Source organism: Candoia aspera, chromosome 2 (assembly GCF_035149785.1).
Source record: "Candoia aspera isolate rCanAsp1 chromosome 2, rCanAsp1.hap2, whole genome shotgun sequence".
Classification (NCBI taxonomy): Eukaryota; Metazoa; Chordata; class Lepidosauria; order Squamata; family Boidae; genus Candoia; species Candoia aspera.
In genome coordinates this window covers 58,484,573-58,508,762 of record NC_086154.1, presented here as the reverse complement: position 1 = coordinate 58,508,762, position 24,190 = coordinate 58,484,573, and the positions used below count along the sequence as shown (strand labels likewise).

The following is a 24,190-nucleotide window of genomic DNA, read 5'->3' as shown; positions in this document are numbered from 1 at the left end:
TATGATAACATTAATCTTACCCCAAAAACTTAATGTGAGTTTTAACCATCAAGTTATATCTACTAAAATTGCATCTATAGATTTGAACATATTTAATTTAACATACTGAAAGATACGTTCCCAGATATTTTAGATTCTGTGCAAGCTGTCTTCTTTATTTCAAAAGGCATATCACTTCTATCCAAATTATTAAAACAAGCTGAGAAAGTTAGGCATAAATAAGTCATGATTCAGTTATCTATATGAGCAATTCATCCAAATGAAAACTGGAAGTCCTAACCATTTTTGTGATGATGCCATGAAAATGGCTGCAGGGTTTAAAAGGAGTATGTGTAATCATTTCAGTTACACATGGTTAAGATTAGAATACAGGGAAACGGCCATTGGGAAGGTAGGCTTTGAGAAAGATTATGAATGTAGGTAGAGTGCAGGCATCATGGGGACATTCTAGACAGTTTAATGTATAAAGGCAGAAATAAAAATATAAGTTGAGGGGTTAGAAACCATTTGGATGGCTAAGGTCATTGCAATGGTACAAGCTGAGATTCTAAAAAAAGATGTTTTACTGTAGATTATGAGTTGACAACTGCTAAGTGATATGATCTGGGGACATACTGAAAGTGAAAAACGTTGTTGGAAAAATGCTTTTGCAGTGGTTAACTTGGGAGAGAGATAAGTTCTGTCTTGGATATACTGAGTTTGAGCCAAAATGAAACATCTGAATGCAAATATCAGAAAGGCATTTGCAAATGTGAGATTAGAGGAATGAAGCAAGTTTTGGCTAGAAAGGTATAATTCAATGTCTTTGCTCTAAAAGAAGAATGGACAATGAATTCTCCCTTGCATATTGATGGACTACCAATTTCCACACCATTAGCTAAATTGGCTGGAACTGATATAAGACATACAGTAGCTGAACATCTGGAGAGCCATGTACTGACCATCCTTTCTCTACAAAGTGTAAGGGAAGAACAAAGGTCAAGGATAGAACTTAGAGTGATTCTAGCACAGAAGAGAAAGTAAAGGAAATGGTTAGCTATGTGGCTGCTTTCTCTAGACTAATGCCCTCAGCTAGCATGGATATTGGCTTTTCTGGCTGGAAATTATAGTCCTGATGCATCTGGAGAGAACAGTGAAAAAGACAGTTGAAGAGAATTATGAAGACTGAGGCATGAAAATGGATTAAAGCAGGTGATAATGATTATTAAAAACAGCAGAAAAATTGAGACTGTATAATCATTGATTTTGGCAAGGAAATGAAAGTTCATTATTTGAGTGAGGCAATTTCAGTTGAAAATAAAAGGCAGAAGCCAAGAGGGGAGTGTTTCAAGAACAGAAATGAAGGAGAGAAAGAAATAAGACGAATAAGCCAGAATTTGTGGATAGAAAAAAAAAGTTGGCCAAAGAATTAGAATAGGAGAAACAATAGCATGTCTGAATGGAATATAGGAGAACAGACATTTTCTGCAATTTTGGCCTTCTGAGGATTTCAGGGATCATGACTAGTGAAGACATCATGATGTCTTCAAAATTCCAATTCTTTTGTTTTTGTTTTTTCTGGAGGGAGTTTAATCCCCCAAACAGGGGGAAAAACCATTGGTACTTAAAAGGAAAAAAGAGTACCTTAAGCCTTTGCAAGGCTTCTCATTTGTTTTGCTTCTTTACATTCTGCCCCCCCACTCCACCAGTACCTCAGCCCCAAATAAAGAGTTAATAATTTGGGCCCTACCTACACAGGAGTACTCTGGGCTACAAAGTAAGGATGGGTAGGGAACTGCATGAAGCCTCTGGGTCATGAGTGACCTTGCCTTGCAGCAGAGAAAGCAGCAGAAGAAAAGTACAGGTGGACTGTGTAATAGGGAAACAAACTCAAAGCCTAATACTGTAGATACTTTATATAAAATGTGAGTTATTTTTAAAGAATGCCTCTGCAATAAAGATCAGACAAGCCCCTCAGAAAATATAAAACACTACAGTGTATGAAATTTTACCCCTGGATAAGCAATTATGCAAAAGTCAGTTTTATTAAAATTGATGGCATTTATTTTATTTAGGATTTGTGTGTAATAAGGTATATATGAAATCTGCCTCTCTGCATGAATTTCTCTAGCAAACTTATTTTTCCTCTATTTAAAACAAGTAATTTGACTTCTAAATATTTGTCCTTCACAGATAAATCCAGCAAGTTTTAAACAGAGAAATCATCATAGGAAAATTATCAGTCTGAACATGACATGGAAAGAAATAACAAAATGTTTATAACTGAAAAAGTTGGAATGCACACAACTGAAAAATATGAGGTGAACTTCTCTTTACTGTATGGTGACGAAGTGTGGATCTTCAAATGTTGAATTACAGCTTCCTGTTGCCCCTGGCAGCATGGCTAACAGTGAGAGATGTTGGGAGTTGAAGTTCAAAAACATTTGGAAGGCCACATCCCTAGTCAAAAGGCAGATCCTTTCTAAGACTTACTAACCAAGAGCTTTTAGTTTAGTTCATTACCTCTCTTTTGGGGTCAGACCAATTAGTATAATAAAAGTAATCATTGTGCTCCATAATACACCTGTGGTCCTTGTATAAGTCTGAGATGCTGCTTGCTTAAGTTTGATACAAAGGGTAAGGTAAGGTTCCTTGCTATAACTAGGGGGGAACTAAATGAGATGGAAATTTCAGGACATTACAATTTTCTTGCAGGAAGATTGTTATTCTGAAAGCTAACTATATAACCGTTAAAGGGACAGGAGACCTTTCATTCTTTGCCTATCTCACCATACCTTACTCAAAGCTAGTATTATGGCTGACATTGTATGAAAATGTTTTTGACATGCTGGTTTAATATTTGCAAGTAATCAGTGTTAGACATACTGCATGAGAAAAGAACATTTGTGACTAAACTTGTTCATTTAAATTACCAATATGGAGTAGGGGTGTACATGTGTGTGTTAGTCACACAAGGTCAATTTGTGTCTTTTTATTTGGGGCCTCGTTATGTTTAGTGAGATTAATGTTCACAGAAAGGTGCATATGAATGCAGCCTCACTTTGATACAACTATCTAGTATGATGATAGAAAGATGTGTCCAGTGTTCGCCAGTAAGTAGTATGTGTGGGGAATGTAAGTCTGAGAATATTTGGAAGGCAATGGTACGTTCTTCCTAATAAGTAACGCACTGCAGCATTGAATACGAACCTGACTAAAACTGTGGAGAAACAGACTATTTATCAAGGCAGAATATTAGGGTTGTTGCAGCTGGAATCAGTGGGATTGGCTACAAAAGAGAATAGGACTCTTGCATCTTTAAGAGACATGCAGAGAAGGAAATTTTCAGCAGGATAGGTTTCATCTGTAGAAATTCTCTCCGGTGTGCAATCATTAAAAGAGAAGGTGCCCTGAACTCTTGGTACCTGTTTACCCTAAAGGAAGTAGAATGTAAGAAAAGATTAAGTAGACTTCAGCTTTAGTAGAGGAGTAAGATGCTGGACTGAAACTTTGCCATTTTTTCAGATGACCTTTATAGCTATCCTAAGCAAGGACAATTTGGCACAGAGAAAACAAACAAACAATACAGACACAACAGCATCACATGTCATGTGAAAGCTTTTCCTTAACCAGTTTGGCTATATTAGTAGAAGCACAGCCTTCAGACCAGAAATATGTGATCTTCTTTTACTCTTTTGACTGATTAACCAGTAATGATGGTGTGCTGCAATTTTATATGATGTGCCCAAGAACTGCAATCTGTGTTTTAAAAAAGAAAGAAAATAATAACCTAAATTTTGTGGTTGCAGAGGTTAGTTTTAAAATGGGGTAGCAATGTGTGCTGTAAAGGATAAGTGTTATAAAATACCTACCTGTGTTTTTGCTTCTACCATGGCTAACTGATGTAGGAAGAAGACTGTAAAACTGGAAAATATTATGGATGACTGTTTTGTATCAAAACGTTTGAATTGTTATTGGAATAAATATGCAAAGCAGCCACATTTTCTATTCTGCTTCTAAGAGCTTTATTTTCTAAACATTCCTCCCCTCGACTTTAGAATAAGGGCAAGAGGAAAAAAAAGGAAAAGAAGAGCTGGAGTAGGTATGATGTAGACTAAAGAATAGCATTAATGGATAGAACAAAGACCTGTGTAAGACCTTGGAGTCTGACCCTGGCCACTGCAAACCTTACTTAGTCCATCTCTGGTTTCTTATACAGTATGTAATGAGAAAATTGTCCATATTTTCAAAGTCTAATTTGTGTTTTTTACATACACAACTTGACAAAAAATCCTGGTATTTTGGCATCTTCTAGACACAGATTTCTATTAGAAATGATACATGCTATAATTGCCCAGCTATATTGTAGATGCAGCTCATACACTTCATCATATGAAACAGACTTTGTATATTTCTCTCAGGGTTAGAAGAACAATCCAAACATGTTCACCCGGAGACGTTCCAGAGCTTTTCTGCTGGAAGCAGTTGACAGAGGAACAGAGTTTGTAGAGGTCTTGAAAACTGTCTATCCCAAGGCAACTACTCTTCATGAGAAGGACTTTGACTGGCTCTTTGACTGTCCACAGACAGAACAATTTCTGGAGTGGTTCTGCAACACAGTGGGAGAAGAGAATGTACTGAATCCTACAGAACTAGAGACCTATGGGAAACTGGTAATTTCTGGGAAGCCCATCTTAGAAGGTGAAGCATTGGAGGAAGTGTTGAGGACCTGTGGCCAATCTTCTCAGCTGAACAGTGAGCTACAAGAGGATGAAGCCCTCCCCCTCGAGTTACTTGAACAAGAGATGCAGATGCTGAAGAATCAACGTGCATGTCGAATAATGCGATGCAACAAGCTTCAGATTCGTGTGGCCAGTTTGAAGCAGAAACTCTGCCATTTGGCAGACAAAAAGGAGAGAACAAACAGAGAACTGAAGAAGGTGCACCTAAAGCTTGAGCTAGAGAATTTTCAAAGCAATGATATCCTCAGTGAGGCTTGTCAGATAACAGAGAAGCTAGCACACTGGCATAAGGAGCCTGGGTATGAGCAACTAACTTTATCAAGAGATCTAGGGCACTACCTGGAAACAGAAGAAATTTTCACAAAAGCTTTTTTGAGATTTTTTCCAAAAGTAGTGACAAGTATTATCAATGATATGGAGACTGATCAAACAACTTTTGCAAAAAAGGGGCAAAGAGACATTACAGAACGGCTGACTTCAGACTCTACAGTTAAACTAGCTCAGCAACTGCAGCTAGAAGACAAGAGTTTAGTTTATGCTGATAATCCTAATGATCACAAAATAACCTTGGAAGTTTTGAAGAACCAAATTCACTATCAAGAGCAACTGCCCAGCAAGAATAAGCCAGAATTTAAACAGAAGGACCTGCTGGAAAAAATAGACCAACCAAAAGCAGATAATTTCAAGACTAAAGGCCTGCCTATTCAAGATTTCTGTCAAAAAGGGCTGAAGACACAGACAGAAACTGGCCAAACAGAGCACCTTAAAGATAAAAACATGGGAAGATATAGGGAAGAACTGGGACACATGGAGTTAACATACATGTGGAGCAAAACAGTGGTAGTCATGACCACTGCAAGAATTAAGGGAATTTCATCCACCTTACAATGGGCAGGAGAGGTTTTGAAAGTCACTAAGGAGAACAAGGTAGGTAGGCCTTTCCTACCTTTTTTTTTCTTTTTTATATTGATCCTATTTTAAATAGAGGTTTCTCTACTTAATATAAAGAACAGACCAAAAGTCAATCTGTTCTAGCTTTTAGTTTCTGTAGTGGCCATCCAGATGCCTATGAAAAGCCCACAGCAAGACTTAAGTGTAGTAGCACAGTTCTGCCCTGGTTCTCTAATAGCTGCTATTAAGAATCAAGCTATGTTTGATATTGATAGCAACAAACAACCATTTTTGTTAGCGGCCACCAACTACCTTATTGTGCATGAATTTATGTAATTATTTTTAAAGCTGAACAAACTAGTGGCTACTGCTACATATTTTGACTGCAAACGCCAGTTTATCAATTAAAAATATTTTAATATATTTGCCCTAAATGTTATATTACCTGTGTTGAAAGAAAGAAAAAAAAGACCTGCTTTCAATCTACTTTCTTAAAATCATGGACAATTTTATATAAACTGTGACCTGCCCATTTTTCTAAGCTAAAACCTTCTCTGCAATTACCTTATCATCCTGTAATACTCCCTTAACCAATTCCTACCTAGCAACCTTGCTGGTTTAATAATTTTTAAAAAAAATATTATTGTTGGTCTTAATGTTATTCACAATATACTCCTCAAAATAACGTTGAACCCTTCATTGTCTACTTATATTTTTTGTTACATTTTTATGTGTTCATTAGGCCATTAAGCCTTCCTTTCTCCACTAACTTCCTTAACACTTCTTGTTAGTTTCTCAGGGGATCTGTTAGACTTTGCTGTATTTCTCCTGACATATGATACACATGCTAACTGAATTTCCATTATTCTTTGCCGTAACCCCCAACTGTTAAGAAAAAGATCTAACCCTCCTGGTGTTCCATTTCAATTTCCTTCTGCATTTTTAAACGTTTCTTTTTCTTAAGTCAATTGAGGCTATGTTGAATGTCCTTGGCAATTTCCCACTTACAAATAAATTGTTTTAAAGTCAGAACTTCGAGATGTATGGGGAGCATCTTGCTGTAATTCCCATTAGACTTTTTTATTAGATTCCCAAGCTCTCTTTGCAAACCATAAATTTTACTGGTTTGTGTAATCTTTTTTGGGAGTATCAGAATATATTTTTGTACTTGCCAGCAAAACTGATATAAAAAACATGAAGCCAGTATCTTTTCCTGTAAGGAATTTAATACTTTGCTGTTCTCCAGGTGAAGGAAGAGAAGTGTGAATTAAGTTTTCGTGTGGCTAATTGCCAGGAACAGTTATGCAGTCTCCAAAGTGAAATAAATGGAAAGACCCAATTGCTTGTGCCCTTGCTTCAAGGCATTGCCCGCCTCCTTCGTTTGCCTATAATAAATGGAGAACTTGACCAGGAAGCCATGAGACTTGAGTATCTTGAATGTGTACAAGAGGAAGCTGTTGGCCAGATATTGGGCCAGCTCAGCCACTTTGAGCTGCTGAGACTCTTGCTGAAGTTGAAGAAAAAGAATCTGCAATGGATTGGGACCAAGTTGGAAGGGTTGATGACTGCCCTGAAAGAATCTCAGTCTAAATTAGAGGAATGGCAATCCTGCTTTGAGGATTCAAGATTCTCCATTAAGCAATGCCCACGAACTCTGATAGATCCTAGTGACCTCACTACCTTACGGTAAAGAATGGTGGGAGAATGGCAGTGGAACTTACTGAATTACAAGTGCCTCATAGTTACTACAAATGAAGGAAGATTTACTTGGCTTAGGGTGAAAACAGGATTGTTTTGGAAAATTAAGTAATATGTGGCTAAACCTGAAACAAAGAGCATCCCAGAGAACAGTTTGATCCCTTTTATAGAACACAATTTAATTTAATGGGAGAAAAGAGAGTTGCAGGAGAATGGGAGAAAAGGAAGGGTTTCTATAGAAGAGAATATTGAGGAAAGCCACATCAATAGCATCAACTATTTGTATCTCAGAAAAATACTGGAACTATCTTAGATTTTAATAAGACTGTTCAGAGAATCTGAATTCTCTCACAATGGTAGGACCACAGTAAACGGACTTGAGGTTTGGTAGTTACTCTATATAGCATATATGGTTATGATAATATATGATTATCTCCTTACTGTTTACTATTAAATACTCCCTGAATTAAGATCCTAAATCCTTTCATTTCTGAGGGCTTTTTTCCCCTCTCTCTCAGGTTGTGGGAGCTGTTGGACAAGCACAGTCAAGAGAAACAACTTTTTCGTGCGTATGAGATTTTGGCAAGCAGGGGTTCACGACTGTGCCAGGAACTCAGAATGCTTCAAGTGCAGCTAGCCACACCATTTCCTCAGTTTCTCAAACTAGAGTCTGAGAACAAGGCTCTGTACTGTTTGATATACGGTGACTCCAACCAGTTAATACTTCATGCTCAGGTATGCAACTGTCTTTGTCCATTACATGCTAAGTTTTGTTCTTTTGCTGCATTATTGCTGTATGTGTAGAGACATTCTAAAAAGACTCAAAAAAACAATCAGTCTATCCTACCATTATTAACTTTTCTCCCTTTGAGATTCTAAATGAAATTTGGAGTAGCAAGCCTCCTTCCATGTCAATTTAACAAATCACATCCTGCTTTTCCGCACACTTGTTTTGACCACTGTTCTTTGCAGGAATTGTCAGAACCTCTGGAGCAGCTTAGCATCACGCAAGCTAAACTCTATCAAATGCTAATGGACACCCTGACCGACTTAAAGGCCAAACGCAAATCTATGCAGAGCCACTTTCAGAAGACTGAGCGCAACCTCTACATACACTTCTTCAGCAACCCAGACCACCTGAAGAAGCTGGTACAAAAAGCTGAAAAGCAGACACTGGTATCTTCATGTGTGTAATGGAGCCATCAGCAGAGAAGAGTTAGAGGCAGAAAATAAACTTGCACCAATGTGCTCCCATATAAATTCTGTCTCGACTGAATGGAAAGCTTCCAAGAGAAGCATTCTAGCATTAGTAGCAGGGTAAACCTTCATCTTCCTGCCATGTCTTCTCTGAAGAATACATTGATATCTATTATGCTATAGGCTTTCTCTGGGAGCTGATTTGGCAGAAAGTATCTATTACCATAAATCACCTGGGAAGTATTGTATAGTGTATAGACTCCAAGTATAATGTTCCTCTATTCTGGATTCTCACTATACTATACTACAGGATAGTGTATAGTACAGTGTAGTAGTACAGTGTACAGTGTATAGTCAGTATACTGTATATTCTACTATACTACAGTATAGTATAGTAGAATATATGTACAGTATACTGACTATACACTATACTATGCTATATTCTCACAATAGCTTAGCGTCTTGTCTTTTCTGAATCTGAGCCATGCGGTGGATGTTGCATAGAGACTGAGATGGGGTGGTATAAAACTATAAATGCTTCTAAGAATTGGTGTTACCTACTTATACTGTATCTTTCCTCCAATTATTTCTTTCCATTTCAATTCTCTTTACTTCAAAAAGCCACCAGTGAGTTCAAAGCCTGGTGTGCTTTCTTAGCTCTCAAGGAGGCCAAATTCAATTCTTTTCCCCTCTTCATGTTGTTTTTTTAAGTTCAGTCCTCTAAAACACACAATGTCTATGTATATTACTTGTTGTGTTGGAAAGGACCTACTGAAATTTATCAATAAAAATTATGCATACTCATATTAACTTTCATGGTTTGAACAAAGCAGTAGGCTGACAAACCTACAACCATGCTGAGACACGTTTAGGCTGATACAGCAGAATTCTGTTGGGATTTGGTCAAATAAGTATTCCGTCAGACGTTTCATTTTCAGTGCAAGTGAATTATCCAGTAATCTTAAAAGAGGCTTGATGGTGAAATAATTACAGGCTTATTCTGCAAACACCCTCTGAACATAGTATACTACAGTCACTTTAAATCAGCCTTTCTCAATCTTGTACCCACTACCAGGATTACACTATAGCATCTACAATTCCCAGTGAGCTTGGTAAATGTGGGGAAAATAGAAAACCTGATACGGAGTGATGATTTTCAAAATATGGTCCATGAAGATCCATCAGGTAGTCCACCATAGCCTCCACACATTCAGCTGACTTGTTGCTTCAGTTCTGCCTCCCATCATGCACCAACCATCAGCTAGTGACAGCCTGCTTACTGCCTGCCCTATGTGCTGGCTCATGAGAATGGATCAGAAGCTGACAACTGATTAGTTGAATCTTACAAGCGATGTTACAAATAGCAACATGAATATAGAAAACTGACAGGTGAACCAGTCTTGAGTGTAATTATCAACTGTGAGTTCACATGTGCTATACTAAATGGAACTGTGTTCTCATACAAGCCACCCCAAAAGAAAAGTGTGACTAGAAAGTACAATGATAAAGAACTAAAAACGGGGCTAGAGATCCAATTGACCTTGGTCCCATAGAGATTTGTATTGAAGAGCATTCTTGATCTAATTCCTAACTGTTGTTGTTATGGCATGGGATACATAAAGTGGTTTAAGTGGTAAATAAATATTTAATCTTGGATTAAAATGGTATTTAGCATGTTTATTTGCTATGGGCTTATTGCTAAGCCCAGCACAAAAACTATTTTTTCCCCAACAACAATCTTGTGAAGTACAGTAGGTTGGGCTGAGAGAGATGATGATTGGCCCAAAGTCATCCTGTGGACTTCCATGGCAGAAGCTGGGTCTCCCCACTCCTAGTCCAAGAACTGAACCACTACACCACACTGGCTCAAAGATGGTACAAAATATAGCTTTGTTCAGGTGGGGACTGACTGACTTATCTTGGTTGCTATCTCCAGTTCCTGGGCCACTACGTTCAAAAGCCTGGGAAGGAAACAGCTGGTGGATCAGCACCATGTCCAGAGGAGATGGAAACCAAGTGTTGATCAGGTAACTCCTCCCAAGCTTGAAACAGCTGCGGCATAAAATGTCACAAGGGGACTAGATAGCATGTGGTCTAACTTATCATATGCTTCAGGGAGTGCAACTAGTGGAGGAGTTTTAAGGACCTTCTTTATATCTATCTCAGACTGTTTGGGTACCACAATGCCATCAAACTAGTGGTACATATACCACTGAGAAACCCCACTGTGTCATGCGTAGACTGACATACCCAAAAAATACTTGTACCAAGTTTATCTACCAATCTGTCCTTCCCTTTCTATTTATTACCTCAGTAACATCATTTTTGTTGAGATTCCTCAAGCTTGCTAGGGCAGCATCCAGAGCAGGGAGGGCTTCTGCTAGATCCTTCTGTGCATCATCAGCAATAGCCTGAGCAGTTTGAGCCTTCACTTTAGCTTTCATTTCTTCTGCTTGTACAGCATTTCTTGTCTCTTCTGCTACAGCTGTGTCTACCTGCAATAACACAAACATGCTTAGGACCGTATGCAATCTTTTTTCCCCCTCCCTCAAATGTATGTTGGAGAATACAGCTTAACTGGTTGCCTATAACACTATAGGCATTGTAAATACTTTTTTCTCACTTTTATTGAGAACAAGACATTACTATCAATATAAGGCTGCAAATCTAATACAACAATCTAATCACTTCGGCCTTATTTTCCTTATTCTATGGAAGATTTGAAATAAAAAGCAGCTATTTAATAAAAAATCGCTTTCACTGATAGTGAACACAGCTGATGAAGATGGGCATACCTGTAATTGTGACCAAAATTTTAAGCTTAGTGGGATTTCAAAATGTGCAATGTAAAATTATTAAGGGAATGAAACTACAGGAACAAAACACAATCTCTGAAACAGCCCACTGTGGATGGAACATGCTCAGTGGCCACAGAGAGTAGCACAGTCTTCCCAAACCTTGTGCCCCTCAGAGATGTCAAAACTCAACCCCTGTAATTGTCAACCAGCCGGACTTTGGTGGTATGGGAGCTGAATTCCAAGATACTTGGAGGGCATCAAGTTGAGGAAAACTGCTGTCGGGAGATGGAAGGACAGTTGGAAAAGACGAATGGGCACAGAGAGTAAAATGTCCTTTCTTGAAGAGTATGAAAGGCTGCTGAATAAGGCTATGTGCCTCATTTGTGCTATGAAGGAAAATAAATTGCAACGTTTTGTTGCATGTCCCCTTTGTAAAATAATAAATGTAAATTCCAAGTTCTTTACTGTGCATGAAAAATCCCTTCTTAGGAACATGGTTTAAAGAATAAATTTTTAGTTGAGAAGCAACTTATTTTATTTATTTAATTTTTATCCCTTTATTATTTTTATAAATCACTCAAGGCAGCAAACATACCTAATACTCCTTCCTCCTCCTATTTTCCCCACAACAACCACCCTGTGAGGTGAGTTGGGCTGAGAGAGAGGGACTGGCCCAAGGTCACCCAGCTGGCTTTTGTGCCTAAGGTGGACTAGAACTCTCAGTCTCCTGGTTTCTAGGCTGTTACCTTAAGCACTAGACCAAACTAGCTCTATAAACTTATATACTGAAGCTAACAATTTGGGTGCTAAAGCAAAAGGCACTCAAGATATTTTATCACCTCTGTAAGAAAATATAAATGGCACTCCTCCCTTATATATCAGCAGCAGCAATAAACAAGACTTTATAGTTTTATTCAACCCGTGCTTCCCCACTCTAAGGGTAAGCCAGGTCCTAGGTGAAAGCAAGGCAGAGGTGCAGTGTAAATGCTGCTTCCTTCAACATAAGAAAAACAATAAGCATTTGCACAGGATATAATGATTATGTCTGTTTTTTCACTTCTTATCTAGGCAACAACATCTTGCATTGGCTTCTGAAGGTGCATAGCAGGGCATACAGTACCTGTATTTGTTCCATGGTCACTAGGGTGTCTTTGGCAGCTTCCGCCAGCAGGGGGCGAGATAATTCTAGCTCTTCTTGCATTTTTGCTACATCATCTGCTGTTCGCAAAAGCTGGAGGGAAAGAAAAAAATATAACCGGTTCATCTTGTGGGTGGCTATTATAGATCTCTCCCTAACAAACAAGAACTTTGCTGCTGGATTTTATATTTTCTACTGTATATTTATTTTATTTTATAGAGTATTTATATTGTAATTTATGTGTTTTAACTTTGATTGTAAACTGCCCAGAGTCCCCTTTTTGGGGGAGATGGGCGGTGATGGAAATTTGAAATATAAATAAATAAAATAAATAAACATATAAAACCCATCAAGATGAATCTCAAATGAAGAGAAGAATGTAGTGATCATCCTTGAAAGAATTTAAGTGGGATAAATATTACTTTCTCTTGTATCCTGAGTGTGTCAGCACATTGCATGAGCCAAACTGCCTAGTAGATGGGATATGGGTAACTTGTAGAATCTCTAAGCAAGGCAGTCTCCTGATTAGAGATCCTAGTTTGCACAAAATAATGTGAGCATGCTTGTCATCAAGGTCTTTCAGATATAAAAATCTTGATCACAATTCAGCCAGAATTAATTTTAGTGCAGTTTTGAGCATATGCTTAACTATGCCATGAAATAAATGGTAAATAAAGATGTTTAACTTTGGTTGGCTCTGTCAGTTTTAGTTATTTTATAGTTTAAAGTTGGATGTTTCCATTGTCAGTGTTTGGCTTTTCTGTGGTTTCATTATACAACGCCATGTTTCTGTCATCTCTAACTTTCTGTGAAAGTAGAAGTTTATTCATGAAAAGTTTAGACTTTCTTCAAAAATATGCAGAATAAATCAGTATCGATAGTAGCATTTTGACATTTGTTAAATTTAAAGTCTTAGTGGGATCATTTGGATAATTTAGTCAGGTCTAATTGAACTGTCACCGATTTTATTGAGAACTAGGTTCAGCAACTTAGGTTAGGTCCAATCTTGGGAAACTCCCCCCTACACACTACCCATCCCACTCCCCAGAAAACTGGGAAAGGCTAGGGCCAGCTTTATTCAGGAAAAGATAGCAACAAAATGTTTAGCTTTCATTTGTGTACGCGTGCATACCCATAAAGAGACAATGAATGCCTGCTTACATCCAAATATAAATGCGTTGGCAATTATGGGTGATTTTGGTGTGGTAAAACATTCCGGAATATTAGGGGCAATTTTAATGCAATTATCAAAAGTTGCTTCAAGAACTTTCAATACAGGAATCATTGCAATAATTCATTAAGCATATGTGAAGTTCCTTTAAAAAGAGGAGGAAGGAAAATGTAAATGCTTCTAAAGAATACTACCTTATCCAATCCACTCTTCATCCTGTTCTTGGCAACATTGAGCTCCTGTTTCTTTGTTCCTATCAAACCAATGAAGATGCCGAGCAGCTCCAAGTAGCTTTTGGGAGTGACATAATTATGTCTTGCCAATTCTGCCAGATATGCCTTGCACTTAATTGCAACACTCTGATGAATATCTACACACATTTGAATCTACAAAATAGAAAGCAATTTTAAGAAACCTCAAGCACCTTTTAAGAAAATAGAGCATGCTAACCAAATGAGATGATTTATGAAATACATATTTTTGGTAAATATCAAATGATAGGACATGAAAAATGGCATGCATTCCAACTATTAAAAGGGAAGACTCTAAATTCTAATGATTAATTAAATTTGATTATCAAGTAGCTGCTAACTCTTTCAACAATTTTCACAGAACAGCAAATTTATTCTAAGAGAGGTACTTACTATTCCTTCTATAACTTCAGGAGTAGCTGAAACATCTGAAATATCCCTGAAAAAGGAAGCAGCAACAGATTCCAAGGCTTCTGCAGGCCATTCATTGAACCAGTCAATAGTACAGCAATTTACCAGGGATGGGAACTGTCTGAGTCGTGCTCGGAATACCTCCCCAATAGGACTATACCGTCAGGAAAGAGAAAAGAGTAAGAAAAGTTCTTGTTAGAACAGATGTTGTTAGTTGTGTTCAATCTGAATACAGTATAGGCAGGAAAGGTTGTACTGGAGACACAGTGAAGGATACAATAAATTTACATATATGTGTTAAACTACAGTGGATGGTCACAGGCTACCACTAGGCTTGTGTCATCTCCAAATTATCTACTGGAACATTAGTCCTTAAAGTTACCAAGGCTGCTATGCTTCTGGTGGGAGGTTCCATTATAAGTGACGGTAGAAGCACTGTGCCTCCTAAGCTTTAATCCATCTCGTATCTGTAGACTTGAAGAGCTTGAGCCAAGGGCAAAAAGAAAACTACAGATTCTTAACACATCATTTCACCAGGGTTAGAAAGAGAGGTTTAAAGTTACAGTAATCCACAGCAAAACCTTGAACTTTAAGCCTTAGCTACTTAAAGTTGCAAAATAATATTGTGCAAAGCCTGGAGCGGAGGGGTGGGTGTGGGGTTAGAGGTGGTTCAGAAGAGAAGCTCACTCAAGGAAATACTTAAGGCAATGCGAAACAGAGTCCTGCCATAGCAGTAAAAATGATAGTGGTAACTGCTGCTTCAAAAACAAGCAGGGCTCAAAGTAGGTAGACCCTCCTCCTCTCAAAGTCTAACAAGCTCCAAGCGACATGACATCGCTGTGTAATGGAAAGGAAGGGTAACATAGTTCACAAATTCTTCCAGAATAGGAGAAATGGCAGTCGTGGCATATAGAGAGCTTTTCGAGATAGAGATTTCAACCCAGGTCTTCACTTTGCAACAGTAGTAGGAGAAGCTTATATAGACTTAGGACTAGGATGGAAGTACCACTGGCTCAAGTAACTTGGTGTGGCATGTTGGGGCAAATGTGAATGAGTAAAGAGGAATCCCTGTCTTCCTTCTCAGATATTTTTAGAGTAAACTCCCCTGATCTAGGGCTGTCTAGACCTTTTGGATGACATCTCCCATCGTCCCTGCTGGGATGAGGAGTTACAAGTCACAAATCTCTGTTGGGTATCAGGCTTGGGAAGGCTGCTGTAGAGTAATTATATAGCTTTCTATGGCACGAGTCACCACTAAGAGAGGAAAGTTGCTGCTAATATGAAGAGTTTCTCTTTCTTGTTAAGCCATATGTACCAGGTTAGCTCATACCTCATACATAGGACTGTATGGATATTACTGCGCACTCTTCCTGTGTATGCAGCCATCAGGTTGGCCTTGGTGGGTTGAAGTCCCTGGTCCTGAACAACTGGTTTCATAGCAGTCATAATCTGGTCTTGTTCATCTAGGCCATACAAGTTGGGTATGTCTCCTGAATTCAACAAGTTGTTGATATCCTCTAGGAAGGATTCACTTTTAATCTAAAAAACATATATAATGATGTTAAGTTCATAGCTTCACAACTTTCCCCATGATCCCTCCAATACATCTATTTTATTTTAGTATTAACAGATTTTATTTACCATCCATCCATCCAACCAACCAACTTATTTATTTATGCTTTCTATAACTTGAAAGATTCAATATCCCTCTTGTCTTCTCCACTGCTTGGTAAGGATATGCCTTTCCTCAATAGTTTTGTCACATTATTTGATAAACTTTGTTTTTTTCCTTTCTTTATTTACCTCTATGAGCCATCGTAATAGAGTTCACTGTAATATTGTGACTGAAAGTAGAAAACCTCAAGAATCTTACTGGGTAGTCATCAGCTAGTCACTATGTTTTAGTCTGGCTGATTCAAAAACTTTTTGGAAACCAAAACAATATTTTAATGGGACTGGCCAGATACAAATATAAATTAAAAATACTAAATGTAAATGCATAGAACTACCAAGCAGCATAATTAATGTCCTGCAAAAAACTTTCCCTTCCTACGTAATGTATAGATAACAGGCTAAGAGTGAGAGCCATATGTACAGAAGTATTACACAGATTCTAAAATGAGACTTATGGTTTCAATTTTATGCATACTTATCTTACATTGCATCATATGAGCAAGCCCGCAGGGTCTGTGTCACCCAGGGCGGACATGGATTCCGCGTCCATTTTGGCGCCTCCCAGTGCCCATTGTGGTGCCCCTCAGTGCTCATTTTAGTGCCCCCCAGAGCTCATTTTGGTGCCCACCCAGCGTGGCACCCGGGGCACATGCCCTGCTTGCCCCCACATCAGTTGCGGCCCTGCATATGAGAGGCAAATCAACTGGATAAGCCCAAAAGCTCTTTCTCCACACAAGTGCAGCAGTCTAAAATACCCAGGTTGTTGGGACTCTTCTGAGCACACAAATGACTATTATTCATGTAAGAAACATATTAACTAATACAGCACATGAAAAATTCTAATCCTTGCACTTTGCCCATAGATTTGGTTACCTGGGTATCTGTAAATAGAAATGTAATAGAGAGGCTTTGCAAACCAGCCTTCAGCATGATCTTTTTGATGTCTTCTCTCCACTCAGAAGTCCCATAGTTCTTGGAAAGCTCTATCTGGAAGCATTCATAATCAGCCCTAAAAAGGAAGAAATCTGAATCAGGACACGAGCTACTCCTGTAAAGATGTCACTAAAGAACATATTTAGGAAGATTTCAAACCTTGCCACAATTATTTGTATTTTTTTTATATTAAAGAGATTTATATGGCTGCCCAACTCACTCATGACATCAAACTCATGACATCAAAAAATTATCTTGATTTTTTCATTAGATTTCATTTGAACAGGTCAAAATCTGCTTGATAAAAGCAAAGGTTATTTTCTGTGTACACTTATTTTTATCATAAATATTATTATGACTTATACTTTGGCGCATGGACTTACTTTGCAATGAGCCCTCAGCTGATCAGGTGGAGTTGTTACTGCTGTCTTGCAAAAGTGATTCCCCTCCCCCCATATTTTAGGAAATATGTAGTGGTAACAGTAACATACCCCAAATGGTTTTGTTGCACTCCCTACCATTGGGAACGATGATCTGTGTCTTCACTGATGGAATATACATCTTACTCAATTGCTAATTCCTGGTTTCCTACCAGTGGCATGCTTGTTGTTGTTTATTCGTTTAGTCGCTTCCGACTCTTCGTGACTTCACGGACCAGCCCACACCAGAGCTTCCTGTCGGTTGTCAACACCCCCAGCTCCCCCAGGGACGAGTCTGTCACCTCTAGAATATCATCCATCCATCTTGCCCTTGGTCGGCCCCTCTTCCTTTTGCCTTCCATTCTCCCTAGCATCAGCACCTTCTCCAGGGTGTCCTGTCTTCTCATTATATGGCCAAAGTATTTCAGTTTTGCCTTTAATATCGTTCCCTCAAGTAAGCAGTCTGGCTTTATTTCCTGGAGGATGGAATGGTTTGATCTTCTTGCAGTCCAAGGCACTCTCAGAATTTTCCTCCAACACCACAGTTCCAAAGCATCTATCTTCCTTCTCTCAGCCTTCCTCATGGTCCAGCTCTCGCAGCCATATGTTACTAAGGGGAACACCATTGCTTTAACTATGCGGACCTTTGTTGTCAGTGTGATGTCTCTGCTCTTAACTATTTTATCGAGATTGGTCATTGCTCTTCTCCCAAGGATAAAGCGTCTTCTGATTTCCTGACTGCAGTCAGCATCTGCAGTAATCTTTGCACCTAGAAATACAAAGTCTTTCACTGCTTCTACATTTTCTCCCTCTATTTGCCAGTTATCAATCAAGCTGGTTGCCATAATCTTGGTTTTTTTGAGGTTTAGCTGCAAGGCAGCTTTTGCACTTTCTTCTTTCACCTTCGTCATAAGGCTCCTCAGTTCCTCTTCGCTTTCAGCCATCAAAGTGGTATCATCTGCATATCTGAGATTGTTAATGTTTCTTCCAGCAATTTTAACTCCAGCCTTGGATTCCTCAAGCCCAGCATGTCACATGATGTGTTCTGCGTACAAGTTGAATAGGTAGGGTGAGAGGATACAGCCCTGCCGTACTCCTTTCCCAATCTTAAGCCAGTCCGTTGTTCCGTGGTCTGTTCTTACTGTTGCTACTTGGTCGTTATACAGATTCTTCAGGAGGCAGACAAGATGACTTGGTATCCCCATACCACTAAGAACTTGCCACAATTTGTGATGGTCCACACTGTCAAAGGCTTTAGAATAGTCAATAAAACAGAAATAGATGTTTTTCTGAAACTCCCTGGCTTTTTCCATGATCCAGCGGATATTGGCAATTTGGTCCCTAGTTCCTCTGCCTTTTCTAAACCCAGCTTGTACATCTGGCAATTCTCGCTCCATGAATTGCTGAAGTCTACCTTGCAGGATCTTGAGCATTACCTTACTGGCATGTGAAATGAGTGCCACTGTTCGATAGTTTGAACATTCTTTAGTGTTTCCCTTTTTTGTTATGGGGATATAAGTTGATTTTTTCCAATCTGATGGCCATTCTTGTGTTTTCCAAATTTGCTGGCATATAGCATGCATTACCTTGACAGCATCATCTTGCAAGATTTTGAACAGTTCAGCTGGGATGCCGTCGTCTCCTGCTGCCTTGTTATTAGCAATGCTTCTTAAGGCCCACTCAACCTCACTCTTCAGGATGTCTGGCTCTAGCTCACTGACCACACCATCTGTCATGAGTAAGGATGGCGAACAGGGGGCTCCCATCCAGGCTGTAAAGCGCATGTGTAGCACTGAGGAATTAGGTAGCCATTCCAAGAGACACCGATCGGGCCCGCCTTAACCTTTGGGGTTTATATGTCTGGGTTTTTCCCACGCTTCTTCAGTTTGTTAGGATTTCCCTGTTATGTAGCAACAATAAAACACTAGAGACCTGTTCCTTGTCTCAGCGTGGTTCCTGGCTGTTAGGACACCATCAAAGCTATCCCCAATATTGTTATTCCTCCTATTCACGTCTTCTGTATATTCTTGCCACCTTTTCTTGATCTCTTCTTCTTCTGTTAGGTCCTTGCCATCTTTGTTTTTGATCATACCCATTTTGGCCTGGAATTTGCCTCCGGTGGTTCTAATTTTCTGGAAGAGGTCTCTTGTCCTTCCTATTCTATTGTCTTCTTCCACTTCCGCGCATTGCTTGTTTAAAAATAATTCCTTATCTCTTCTGGCTAACCTCTGGAATTTTGCATTTAATTGGGCATATCTCCCCCTATTGCTGTTGCCTTTTGCTTTCCTTCTTTCTTGGGCTACTTCTAGTGTCTCAGCAGACAGCCATTTTGCCTTCTTGGTTTTCTCTTTCTTTGGGATGTATTTTGTTGCTGCCTCCTGAACAATGTCGCAAACTTCTGTCCATAGTTCTTCCGGGACCCTATCTACTAAGTCCAGTCCCTTAAATCGATTCTTCACCTCCACTGCATATTCCTTAGGAATATTAGTGAGCTCATATCTAGCTGATCTGTGGGTCTTCCCTAATCTCTTTAGTCTGATCCTAAATTGTGCAATAAGAAGTTTGTGATCTGAACTACAGTCAGCTCCAGGTCTTGTTTTTACTGACTGTATAGATGTCCGCCACCTTTGGCTGCAAAGGATGTAGTCAATCTGATTTCGGTGTTGTCCATCTGGTGAAGTCCACGTATAAAGCCGTCTCTTAGGTTGTTGGAAGAGAGTGTTTGTTATGCAGAGTGAATTGTCTTGGCAAAATTCTATCAGCCTATGTCCTGCTTCGTTTTGTTCTCCCAGGCCATGCTTACCTGTAATTCCAGGTGTCATTTGACTGCGCACCTTAGCATTCTAGTCTCCTGTGATGAAAATAACATCTCTTTTAGGCGTGTTGTCCAGTAGGTGCTGCAGATCCTCATAGAACTGCTCTACTTCAGCTTCTTCAGCATCTGTGGTTGGGGCATATATTTGGATCACTGTGATGTTAGATGGCTTGCCCTGAATTCGAATTGAGATCATTCTATCGTTTTTTGGATTGTATTCAAGCACTGCTCCAGCCACTTTACTATTAATTATGAAGGCTACTCCATTTCTTCTGTGGTCCTCTTGTCCACAGTAGTAGATCTGGTGGTCATGTGATGTGAAGTGGCCCATTCCAGTCCATTTCAGTTCACTGACACCCAAAATGTCTATCTTGAATCTTGACATTTCACCAATAACCACATTCAATTTGCCCTGGCTCATAGATCTTACATTCCAGGTTCCAATGGTGTGTTGATCTTTAGAACATTGGATTCGCCGTTCACCACCAGCACCGTCGGCTGCTAGCCTTCCTTTCGGCTTTGAGCTAGCTGCGTCATCACGTCTGGGGCTAGTTGAACTCATCCTCTGTTCCTCCCCAGTAGCAATTTGACCATCTTCCGACCTGGGGGTCTCATCTTCTGATGGTATACCGACATATCTCTGGTTGTACTGATCCATTTAGTTTTCACGGCACGAATACTGGGGTGGGTTGCCATTACCTTCCCCAGGGATCGCATTTAGTCTGACCTCTCTGTCATGACCTTCCCATCTTGGGTGGCCCTTCACGGTTTAGCTCATGGCATCATTGAGGTGCTCAAGCTCCAGCACCACGACAAGGTAACGATTCTTTCCTGAAGAGTGGCATGCTAACTTGCCAAAAATCCTGGCTTCAAATAATTTGCTTCCTAAGTAACCCTGTCACAGCTTACTAGTGCAGAAATGAATTACATGCATTCATATCTTACATATGAGATGCCAGCTTAGTGAGAGATTGCCTTCCACTACCACCAACACCCAGGAGAAGAGCATTGCCCAATGCCTGGCGTAGAATACGGGTGATTCGGCATATGTGCTCCAGAGCGTCCATGAATAGCACTAGCTTCATCTTAGTAGTATTGATCTGATTGTATTCCTCCATATACTCTTCAATTACGTTTATAAGCTAGGAACAAAACAAAACAAAACAAAAAGGAAGAGCAATAAGAACAGTTAGCTAGGAAAGCCACATTCTTGGAGGCCATCCTAGGAGAAGTGCATCTCTTCTGTATGATTATAAGATTCCACTGATTATAATAAATGAAATACTGTTGTTTGAAAGAATATTTAACAAAATTAGAATCTGAGTTCCAAAACTGATATCCTTCAGACATGAAAGGGAAACACTGACTCTGACACCTGAGACCAAACATGGTACAAGTAAAATTACAACTGGTATACCTATTTTTGCTGCAAGGATCACAAGTCAAAACAACAGATTGGATAAAATTCCAGAATGTAACTCATAGTTTAGCCATTATGGACTTGATTAAGTCATCTAACTGCTCATAGCCTCAACTATCTGAGCAACAGATGTGACAAACATTTGCTTACCAAAGAGGCCAGAATAATTAATGACTATAATTCATTTAGTGATCATGAAAGAAAGCATACTGTTATCATTATTATTTCCAGCTACATGGCAGCGAATGCAAAGGACACCATTCCTTATTAAAATCTTTACATTTTTACCCTCTGCTTAATTAACATTTTCTCAGTAAGCACACTCTCCTTCCACTTGGGAGTTCTGTGGGAAGGGTAATTACTTGCAAAGGTCAGCTGTAAAGATTTTAATGGCACTCGCTGCAGTACTATGAACATAAAACTTGTTCCCTTTCCTAGTTTATTGCATTTTTCAAGCCTAAGTACTGTGCTCAAGTCATCTGCATAGCAGATTCCCAACTGTTCTTTATTACTTGCCTAAACACCAGAAGAAGCAGGGGGCTTGGGAGAAAAGTGCACAATCTAAGTCTGTTCCAACCAGTTTCATCTATCATTCTCAGCATGCTTCTAGAATTCAGTCTATCCTTGCACCTTATTCTTCTTACACAGAAAATAATAAATACTTCTAATATATGCTTCCCATGTTAGCCTACATGTTGTCAGGCCCAGCCCAAGAACAACAGAGAATCAGTCCATTCAAACTTCAGTTCTTTATTTGCTCACACTGTATAGACAGAATCTTGCCAGACTAAAGCTACTCTACCTAACCTAAAGGGAAATAACCTGGGAGAGCTCTAGGGTGGGGCTATTCTGAACCTTTTCATTTTCCCACCATTGCCTCCTGGACTGTGCCTCCTCTTATCTCCTCCACCTCCTTGGTATGTGCTCCCTCCTTCCTGAGAACCAGCGGCACTGCCGAAATCCACCACACTTATGCAACCTATCTGGAATATTTTTCCAGACAACCTTATGTTTTCCTTAACCACACCTAAATTATACATTGTGAAGGGTGAATTAAGACATAACAAATAGAAGAAGCAGAGAAGTATCATGTGCATCCTACTTTCTCTTTGTCATTGATCAGTTCATAAGGCTTCACATCAGCCCCAGGTGTCATGAAATCTCCATAGAGAAGGGGCTGAAAAGGAACAACTTCATTAAAGGTAGTGTTCCATTCGATCATCATGTTCTTCATCAGGTCATCAAACCAAATTCGGTCTTCCTCATTAACTAGACGATCACGGAACACACGACAGCTTTCATGATACCACAACCTCAACAGGGGCAATTTATCCTGGGAAAGAATTGTAATGAAAGTCTTAAGTAATGTTCCCTGCTTGGTACCCGCATGACCTCAAACCATTTTTAAATCACACATGTGAGATGGACAGCTATATAAACTAAATAAATAAATAAATAAATAAAAACTGCCTTTTCTGTGTATACTGCTGTCTAAACAACCAGCAACTCAGACTGAAGCTAGTGATTGATAGAATTTTCCTTAAAGGTTAAAATAAATGTTCACTCATGTTACACAGTCTAACATTTTTTTTTATGTATTCCTTTTCCCAATTTGATATACTTGTTTTTAAATTACTAACAATGTGAATGAACTAATAAGTAAAAACCTGGTATAGACCTTGGTGCTATGTATTCAAATTATTCCTTGACACTCAGATGGAGTTTGCCTATTTCATATTCACCATGGATAGTCTAAATAAAAGTAGCGTGTGATTCATTTGCTGTTGCCACCAAACAGAAAAAATTATTCCAATTTTTTTATCTCAAATACATTTTAAGTAAAGTCAGTGTGAATCTCTAAATGAAAACAAAAAGTATTTTCACTTGTAATGTAATCTATGAGATGCACAAAAAAGGATAATGACTTTGGAGTGATTAATTAGAAAACTAATTATAAGTCCTTTTTGGTAGGAATTCCAGCCAATGTTACAAGAACAGCACTCACCACAATTTTGGCTGGATCTGCCATCAGCATTCCCTGGAAAACCTTGGAGAGATCCCTCAAATTAAACGTATAATGAGATTTTGCTGGAGTGGGCAACAGTTGGGATGTGATGGTTGAATACACGTATATTGTAGCATCAACGAGAGGTTCATTTAGACCTGCTATTTGAGGGCATCCAGCTAAAAAGACAAAAATGCTGATCAGTCTTGCAGGGAGGACTTTTCAAAAGAGGCAAGCTGAATATTGGTTGCATGACAATATAGCAACCTGGCTTGAGACAAAGCAAGATAATCATTTCAAAAATAGGTTAAGAAAATATCCCATTAAAGTTATTCCTGAATCTATATTCTGCTAAATCTTTGTGTGTTGTGGAATGTTCCTTTCAATTTGTCCTAAATAAAGCTGCCAACAGTGTGCCTGGTCATAGCAAATTGGAATTCTGCTTTTTTTTCCAATCTTCACTAATTAACTTATTTCTTTCTTGGCTCATTTGATGATCCTGTTTGTAATCTTTAAACTTTAAAAACCCAGAACTAGTATTTTGGAGAATTCTGTTCCATTTCTGTGGTCCTTTTTTGTGTCCCCTTGGTTTGACAGATGCTGTGAATAGCCAAGAGACACAGTGCAACATACCTGAGAGTAAGACAA

The 24,190-nt window shown here is 39.0% G+C and overlaps 2 protein-coding genes across 2 annotated transcripts in view; one reads left to right on the top strand and one right to left on the bottom strand.

The window, feature by feature from the left end:
* The window catches only part of DNAH1 (dynein axonemal heavy chain 1), a 168,063-nt gene that overhangs the window by 30,167 nt on the left and 113,706 nt on the right, over window positions 1-24,190 (bottom strand). The window contains exons 46-54 of the mRNA XM_063291915.1: window positions 23,543-23,721; window positions 22,640-22,870; window positions 21,063-21,259; window positions 16,824-16,959; window positions 15,607-15,815; window positions 14,259-14,430; window positions 13,809-14,000; window positions 12,426-12,536; window positions 10,817-11,002 (exon numbers count right to left, since the gene is read on the bottom strand). Coding sequence (XP_063147985.1) covers window positions 10,817-11,002; window positions 12,426-12,536; window positions 13,809-14,000; window positions 14,259-14,430; window positions 15,607-15,815; window positions 16,824-16,959; window positions 21,063-21,259; window positions 22,640-22,870; window positions 23,543-23,721 — 1,613 coding nt within the window. The remainder of the gene's footprint in view (window positions 1-10,816; window positions 11,003-12,425; window positions 12,537-13,808; window positions 14,001-14,258; window positions 14,431-15,606; window positions 15,816-16,823; window positions 16,960-21,062; window positions 21,260-22,639; window positions 22,871-23,542; window positions 23,722-24,190) is intronic.
* On the top strand, window positions 4,422-8,736 carry LOC134489308 (HAUS augmin-like complex subunit 3). Its single transcript, XM_063291917.1, has 4 exons — window positions 4,422-5,648; window positions 6,859-7,298; window positions 7,829-8,045; window positions 8,283-8,736. Exons 1-4 carry the CDS (start codon window positions 4,422-4,424, stop codon window positions 8,502-8,504), a joined length of 2,106 nt encoding a protein of 701 aa, XP_063147987.1. The 3' UTR covers window positions 8,505-8,736.

Bases quoted from the DNA above. Each gene is read 5' to 3' on its own strand.
- LOC134489308 (XM_063291917.1), top strand. From the start codon at position 4,422: ATGTTCACCCGGAGACGTTCCAGAGCTTTTCTGCTGGAAGCAGTTGAC. The intron at 5,649-6,858 runs GTAGGTAGGCCT...GCTGTTCTCCAG, and splicing joins AAGTCACTAAGGAGAACAAG to GTGAAGGAAGAGAAGTGTGA. The intron at 8,046-8,282 runs GTATGCAACTGT...TGTTCTTTGCAG, and splicing joins AGTTAATACTTCATGCTCAG to GAATTGTCAGAACCTCTGGA.